We start from the raw sequence: 8,932 nt of genomic DNA on the forward strand, positions 1-8,932 counted from the left end.
TACTTCATCAGCTAAAAAAGGGGTTCTGAAGATTCCAGAGCCAACATATATTTATTGTAACATCTTTCTGGTTAATAAATAAGATTTATTTCAATACCATTTGTTTATTTTATTCCTGCCGGATGTAAGATATGTAGATTTATTTAACCAAATCTAACCTTTAACTTTTTTTAAACATACTTAAAGTAAGATGTGTACCCAGGCAGTGAGTGTGAGTTAGAGTCATATTGTCATACACCAGAGAAACTTGCTGACCAACAAGCACCATACTAATCCTACTCACCTGCATTTTGTTCACAGTATATTATGCTCTGACATTTTAAGTGCTCATCCAGATGTTTGTTAAATGTTGCAACAGTACTTGCCTCCACTCCCTCGTAGGCAGCGTGTTCCATATTTCTACTACACACTGCATGAAAACATTTTTCCTCAGATCTCCTTTAAATCGCTTATTCCTCTCCTTTAACTTATGTCTGGTTCTATACACATTTGCTATAGGGAAAAGATTCTCACAATCCACCCCATCTCTGTCTCTCACAATTTTGTATATCTTAATCAGATCCCTCTTCAGCCCTTTCTGCACTAAGGAAAACAAACCCAGCCAATCCAGTCTCTTCTCATAACTGAGACTTTTCACTTTAGACAACATCCTGGTGTAACTCCTCTACACCCCCTCCAGAGCAATCACGTCCTTCTAACAATCTAAGGTCAAGAACCTCACATAGTGTCCCATCCGTAAGACTAACCAATGTTTATAAAGTTTATAAAGTTGAAACAAGACTTTCTTGTTCCTATATTCATATCCTGGCTAATGAAGACAAGCTTCCCATATGCCTCCTTCGCCCCCTTGTCCACCTTCAGGGAACTATGGACATGTACACACCATTCATCATGCATATCCTTCCCTTATTAGTCCTCCCAAAATGCTTCACTTCACACTTATTGGAATTAAATTCAATCTGCCATTGCTCTACCCAATTTACCAGCGAGACACTGAAGAATGTAAAACTCATTTTTCTCTGAAGGACAAAAGGATAACTAGGGAGAGAATAGGGTCCTCAAAGATCAGCAAGGCAGCCTTTGTGTGGAGCTGCAGGAGATGGAGCAGATACTAAATGAGTATTTTGCATCAGTATTTACTGTGGAAGAGGACATGGAAGATATAGAGTGTAGGGAAATAGATGGTGACATCTTGAAAAATGTCCATATTAGAGAGGAGGAAGCGCTGGATGTCTTGAAACACATAAAAGTGGATAAATCCCCAGGACCTGATCAGGTGTACCCTACAATTCTGTGGGAAACTAGGGAAGTTTTTCTGGGCCACTTGCTGAGATATTTGTATCATTGATAGTCACAGGTGAGGTGCTGGAAGACTGGAGGTTGGCTAACGTGGTGTCACTGTTTAAGAAGGGTAGTAAGGACGAGCCAGGGAACTAGTGAGCCTGACAAGTTGTTGGAGAGAATCCTGGGAGACAGGATGTACAAGTATTTGGAAAGGAAGGACTGATTAGGGATAATCAACATGGCTTTGTGTGTGGGAAATCATGTCTCACAAACTTGATTGAGTTTTTTGAAGATTGAGGATTGATGAGGGCAGAGTGATAGATGTGATCTATATGGACTTCAGTAAAGCATTCAACAAGGTTCCCCATGGGAGACTGATTAGCAAGGTTAGATCTCAAGGAATACAGGGAGAACTAGACATTTGGATACCGAACTGCCTCAAAGGTAGAAGACAGAGGATGGCAGTGGAGGGTTGTTTTTCAGACTGGATGCCTGTGACCAGTGGAATGCCACATGATTCAGAGCTGGGTCCACTACTTTTCATCATTTATATAAATGATTTGGATGTGAGCATAAGAGGTATAGTTAGTAAGTTTGCAGATGACACCAAAATTGGAGATGTAGTGGACACCGAAAAAGGTTACCTCAGATTACAACAGCATCTTGATCAGATGGGCCAATGGGCTGAGGAGTGGCAGATGGAGTTTAATTCAGATAAATGTGAGGTGCTGCATTCTGGGAAAGCAAAACTTAGTGGTAAGGTCCTAGGGAGTGTTGCTGAACAAAGAGACCTTGGAGTGCAGGTTCAAATCTCCTTGAAAGTTGAGTCGCAGGTAGATAGAATAGTGAAGAAGGCGTTTGGTATGCTTTCCTTTATTGGTCAGAGTATTGAGTACAGGCGTTGGGTTGGTCATGTTGCGGCTGTACAGGGCATTGGTTAGTCCACTGTTGGAATATTGCATGCAATTCTGGTCTCCTTCCTATCAGAAAGATGTTATGAAACTTGAAAGGGTTCAGAAAAGATTTACAAGGATATTGCAGGGTTGGAGGATTTGGGCTATAGGGAGAGGTTGTATAGGCTAGGGCAGTTTTCCCGAGACCGTCGGAGACTGAGGAGTGGCCTTATAGAGCAGACCTGGGCATTTTACAGCCCACGGGCCATATCCGGCCCTTTGGTCATTCCTGTTCGGCCCGCATGAGGTCAATCTTAAATTAGAACATAAATAAAAAAGTATTAACGCCATGCACGCAATACAACTGTGTTGCTTTTGTTTTGAAAAGGATGCTTTTTTTATTTATGTATGGACTCACATGCGCGTGTACGGGCGTGAACAGCTAAAAGTGGTGTTTGCTGGCTAGCCCTCAAAATGTCAGCTCACGCCAAGACAAGTTATGTCATATCCCACAAAATCACCAGAAACAGTAAACCGTTTTCTGATGGAGAGTTTATTAAGGAGTCCTTGTTGGACTCTGCAGAACTAATATGCCCGGAGAAAAAGGAGGCATTTGAGAATGTGCCCCTCTCCTGATGCACTATAATGAGAAGGATTGGGGACATCGCTAGAAATCTGGAGCTTCAGCTGCAGCACAGAGTGGTCAACTTTGACTTTTTTTCCTTGGCTTTGGCTGAAAGCTGCGACGTACGTGACACAGCCCAACTACTCATCTTCGTACGTGGGATAACTACGGACTTTAAAATCATGGAGGGGCTGGCAGCCATGCAGTCAATGAAAGGAACAACAACTGCTTATGATTTGTTCACGGAGGTAAATGCATGTTTGGACACATTGGGACTAAAATGGGACAAGCTGGCAGGTGTGACAACGGATGGTTGTCCAAATCTAACGGGAATAAATGTTGGACTCTTAAAGAGAATGCAGGATAAAGTGACAGAAATTGACCCTGAACAGAAATTGGTATTTTTTCATTGTATTATACATCAGGAAGTGTTGTGTAAGTCAGTGTTAAAAATTAACCATGTGGTTAAAGTTGTAACTAAAATAGTTAACTTCATCAAGGCAAGAGCTTTGAATCGCAGGCAGTTTGTTGCACTTTTGGAGGAAAATGAGACTGAACATCGTGACATAGACTACCACACAGCTGTCAGGTGGCTCAGCCTGGGCAAAATGCTGAAAAGTGTATGGGACCTGAGAGAAGAGATTCAAGATTTCTGTGTGAAGAAAGGGAATGGCATTCCACAGCTTTCAGATGCAGACTGGATTGCAGACCTTGGTTTTGCTGTTGATGTGACTGCACTTATGAATGAACTAAATGTGAAACTGCAGTGCAAGGGCCTTTTTGTGCATGAAATGTACAACTTGGTGAAGGCTTTTATGAGAAAGTTGCAGCTTCTCTCAAGCTAAAAGGAGGGCAACATTCTCACCCACTTGCCAACACTGAAGGAAGCTGCACCTTCAGCTGATTACCTCCACAAGTACTCATCTATGTTAGAAGCATTGCATGGTGAATTTTCAAGGCGATTTCAAGACTTTAAAATGGTTGAGAATGAAATGCACATGATTTTTTTCCCCATTTACATGCAATGTGGAGATTGCACCTAGTGATGTTCAGCTTGAACTCATTGACCTGCAATCTGACACACTTCTGGCAGAGTACTTTAGGTCAGTCTCACTGCTTGATTTTTATTCTTCCCTCAAAGAGGAGAACTTTCCACACATGAGGAGGCACAGTCAGAAGATTCTAGTCCTCGTTGGACCTACCTATATATGCGAACAGACATTCTCAGTGATGAAGTTCAACAAATCCAAATACCGAACCTCTATCACTGATGATCACCTCTCAGCTGTCCTTCGCATATCCACCTCAGACATTCAACCAGATTTCAGTGCACTTGTTCAGGCCCAAAACAGACTGGATTTTTCTCACTAAAAAAGTAAAATGAACTGAAAAACATCAAAAGCACTTATTGCTTTTTGTATAGAGTTGTTTGTTGTTTGTAATACTGAACAATAATGAAACAACTTTTCATTATTGGTTTGTGAGATTAACATGTTAAAAATAAAATGAAATACTGAAATTATTGTTTTTACTGTTTATTTCTTCTATATTTGACCTACTCCACAATTTCATATCTTTATTGTAACAGAATATCCTTATGATTATAAGTTTCAGTGAAAAACTATATAATTTAGTACTTTTTACAATGGGAGAAAATTAATACTGAGCAGAATTATGTTCAACTTATTTCTGGTTCGGCCCTCCAACACAACTCATGTTTCTCATGTGGCCCCTTGGAAGAATTAATTGCCCACCCCTGTTATAGAGGTTTACAAAATCATGAGGGGCATGGATAGGATAAATACACAAAGTCTTTTCCCTGGGATGGGGGAGTCCAGAACTAAAGGGCATAGGTTTAGGGTGAAAGGGGAAAGATATAAAAGAGACCTAAGAGGCAACTTTTCCACTCAGAGGGTGGTTCGTGTATGGAATGAGCTGCCAGAGGAAGTGGTGGAGGCTGGTAAAATTGCAACATTTAAAAGGCATTTGGATGGGTACATGAATAGGAAGGGTTTGGAGGGATATGGGCCGGGTGCTGGCAGGCGGGACTAGATTGGGAGATCTGGTCAGCATGGATGAGTTGGACCGAAAGCTCTGCTTCCGTGCTGTACATCTAAATATTTTGAGATTTTGGGTTTACCCAAATATTCAAATTGAAACCGCCCTCTTCAGAAAAACAGATCTTTCATGCAGTTATAGTAATTTTATGGCAGTACATAGAACATTCTCTCATACAATCAATGATGGCACACCTATTGTGATACTGCAGGTTGGTTCTTTCTTCTATAAAGCTCTGCACTGTTGATATTGTAAGTGTAATGGGTTATGACTGACTATGAGATATGTTAATGAGGCACAGTACATGTCAGCACAGGAAATAGTACAAAGTTGTACAATCTTGCTTTCTCTTGCAGCCTTATGGTAAGGTGAAGCCACAATGAAATGAATGCTTTCCTTTCCTCAGCAGACTCTGTAAGTATTCATCAGGTGTATTGTGCCTAATACCTCGGAGAGCTTTAGTGAGACTTCTCTATTTTTATTCTCCATTCTCTTTGAAAGAAAGCATCTAGCAGAGCACAGCAGATGATAATCATTGATGCCTATGCTTCGCAAGGCAAGTTGCTCCTAATCTGTGCATCATTCTGCTGCAGTAGCAGGGCTGCGAAAGCCATCATTTTCCCTGAATCGTTTTGCCTTAGATTTCTGCCGAAGTGGTGCAAGGATCACATCTGCCCAAATGCGTGCACAATGCAGTTTACCAGAGTTCATAATTTTCCAAAGGGGAGTGTGATCTTCTGCTGCAGTTCTGCACAGAGCATTGACTAGAGTTTCTAACTCTTCAGATGATTACTGAAACTTCCTTGGAACCGGTCTGTTGGACAGCAGTCTGCAGATTATGAGTGACACTCAATGATTCTCCTTCCAGTATATCTGGGAAATTACAAATGTGAGAAGGAAATGCAAGCTTCATGTAAAAGTCTCATCCCTGCTTTAAATAGGGCTTTGGCTGAACCATTGGAAATTGCTCCCTGGAAGTGGGCAGGTTTCCAGTCAGGTCAACCACAGAGTGAGAAACTCACCAGCAAGATTATCATTAAGCTCGAGGGCTGGAATGACCCAGAGGCATCTTTGACTGTAGTAGGTTAGTTTAAAAGCAGTTCACCCACCCAAAACTGACAGAAATCAGGACCATGTAAATTCTTCACAGGAAGCCACTTTGCTTCAATTAATTAAGTGCATAATTTGATTTTGAAATTACAAGCTAGCATCATGACACTTTGCCAATCCAAGTTCCTGTGTTAGGTCAATATAGTCAGAGCTGACCCTGCTTGACAGAACTTGGAACTAAATTCAGTTTTACACCAGAACAACTGGCATTAATTCAACATATTCAGCAAATTTGAGTTTGTTGGGTCACAGTGACCTGAAAAAGATCTGAACTTAGCTGCTATGCTCATCTCTTAAATGTGTACTCTTCGGCATGTCTGCTGTCACTAGATGCTACATTATTATGTGTAAATGCGCCTAATTGATAGTTCCAAACAACCACTGAAAACACAAAATCATTCCTTCTTTTATTGGTTGCTTAGCTGACATACACTTCCCAGATAAATGTAGGATTGTCTGTAGGCTTCACTAAATTGATATCAGTAGACAACTGCTATATTAGTTAGTGTTTTATTCCATCACCTCTCTGATTATCATACGCTGATAGATTTATGACAGTTGTTGGACCCAAAGATACTTACTACAGCATTTTCTAGTGCAGAGAGCGCTGTGAGGGAGTCCTAATGGATTAGATGGTTGTTACTTGATCGTCTGACAGACGGAATTGGGGATTTCTCCAAGCCATCCTTGCAAATGCCAGCCACCAGTCCTAAATATGCTAATAACCATGGCCCACAATTATCAGAATACCGACCTTCATAAAGGATTAGTTTTCTCAAGAGTCATTAAATATCAGAAGTTGGAGGTATTACACCATCAGCAGCATGCATTGGCTGCAAGCTTTATACAGCTGTATGTTTTGTTACATTCCTTTCTGGTTAGTAGAATTTAAACCAAAATACATTCTACCTGGGGGTCTCAAATGTAAAACCAGATCTGGAATGCACAGCAATAGTAGATGGGGATTTCAACTGAACAGCCTTGTGCTCATGCCCATACTGAATCAGAAGTTCAATATGTACAAGAGAAGGTGCTGGGATATGGAGGTGAGGATATTTCTGGACAGATCCAAGACAGATGGGCTGACTGATATATGGCAAACAGAGTTGAACCAGTTGTCCTCGAGTACTCTGCCTTATGTCAGCCATCTAGTGTTTCTCCAAAGGAGAAGGTTGGTGTAAAGTGTCATAGGGGAAAGCTTGGGTTGTTCATTTTCCACCCACCCATCTACAATCACCATGACAACTTGGCTACACCAGGAATTCTACGCTTTAATTCTTTAAGAAGCTGAATTAATGCTGAATATTTTGCCAGGTAAAAGGTGGCATGAGTTTTGCTAAGGAATTCAAGAGTCCAGCTATTGATGCCACAAGGCCATGAGTAACCTTTTACATGGACACTTCTGGCATATGTGGAAGCTAAGTATTGCTGGCCTCAGCTTTTCCTTCATTGCAGAACAGATGGCAAGGGAAGCCGTGTTGAGTAGCAGACTCCTGCATCATCTTCTGATGGCCACTAACACAAAGACTGCACACTGTAATGACTGTGTCCCCACAGTTTGATAGGATACCCACACAATTAGAATTTGGAAACTGTGTGTTCAATTGCCTCATTTACATCATCATGTGCATTATTGCAGTTAAGGAAGATGTGTTTCTCTTATCATTGGTGATGGCAACGCTCTTTTCAAATGAATTGATTTTAGTGCCAGATGAGAGCAAGGATTGAGAAGGAGGAAGAATGGGGTCAGTACATTCCTCATCTAGATCCCAGGAGAAAGTGGGGACTGCATATGCTGGAGATCAGAGTCGAGAGTGTGGTGCTGGAAAAGCACAGCAGGTCAGGCAGCATCCGAGGAGCAGGAAAATCGACATTTTGGGCAAAAGAAGAGCTTACGACCGAAACGTCGATTCTCCTGTCAGATGCTGTCTGACCTGCTGTGCTTATCCAGCACCAAACTCTTGAATCATCTAGATCCCAACCCACTTTGTGAAATATTAATGGTTACACCATTATGGTCAGTACAGGGCACATCATCAGAGGGAGACAAGGATCTCCAATGTGCAAAAGCCAAGTATAATGATGAAAATAGGACTCAATGTGATTTTATCACACAGGTCTGCATTTAGCCAAAAGAAAAATCAGAGGAATTGCTCTAATGTTTACAAGAAGATGAGATGGAGCTTGAGTTGCCAGGGTGGTGAGACAGGGGGATGTTCATTCATGATAATAACTACAGGTTAGCGAGAAGTTCTGCCAAATTTAATGATGGAATCTCTTTAACTTTTGTTTTGATTTGAGACATGAATCATGAAGCGTTAGTCTGCAATAAATGATTAGGAAGTCAAATGGAGTGTTGGGATTTATTGCAAGGGGAATCAAATGTAGAAGTTCAACAGTGTTGCTACAGCTGGATAGGGCCTTAGTGAGAGTGCATCTGGAATACTGTCTGCAGTTTTGCTCTCCTTACTTAAGAAAATATCTAATTACGTTAGAAACAGTTCAGAGAAAGATTACCTAACTGATTCCTGGGATGAAAGACTCATCTTCTGAGAAAAGATTGTGTATGTTGAACCAATACTTACTGACTGGGTCACTGAGTATAGTTAAGCCTGAGTTAGATTTTTGATCAATAGCGGAGTTGAGGATTATGAGAGGCAGACACATGGGTGGAATTAAGACCTCAGTCAGATCAGTCATGATCCAATCAAATGGTGAAGCAGGTTAGAGAAGCCAGATGGCTGGAGACAATGGCTTCAGTCTCCCCAACTTTTAACTGGAGAAGATTGCAGCTTCTCCACAACTAGATAACAGCTGAGAAAGCTGAAACAATGAGGCAGTAGAGCTGTAGAAATCATTGACAAAGAGATACAGCTGAGTAACAACCACAGACACTCTTCCACGTGATGTTGTCAGGGACCACATAGAGTCAGAAAGTCATAGAGATGTACAGCACAGAAAC

General features: G+C 41.3%; 1 protein-coding gene across 1 annotated transcript; it reads left to right on the forward strand.

The window, feature by feature from the left end:
- The first annotated feature begins 2,822 nt into the window (after positions 1-2,822).
- Positions 2,823-3,647, forward strand: LOC148145963 (general transcription factor II-I repeat domain-containing protein 2A-like). The gene has a single exon (XM_087999261.1). It carries the CDS (start codon positions 2,823-2,825, stop codon positions 3,645-3,647), a length of 825 nt encoding a protein of 274 aa, XP_087855387.1.
- The last annotated feature ends 5,285 nt before the right edge of the window (positions 3,648-8,932 follow it).

Source organism: Chiloscyllium plagiosum, unplaced genomic scaffold (genome assembly GCF_037043375.1).
Source record: "Chiloscyllium plagiosum isolate Xiang-an unplaced genomic scaffold, Cpla_swu_hap1 HiC_scaffold_22, whole genome shotgun sequence".
NCBI classification, from domain to species: domain Eukaryota; kingdom Metazoa; phylum Chordata; class Chondrichthyes; order Orectolobiformes; family Hemiscylliidae; genus Chiloscyllium; species Chiloscyllium plagiosum.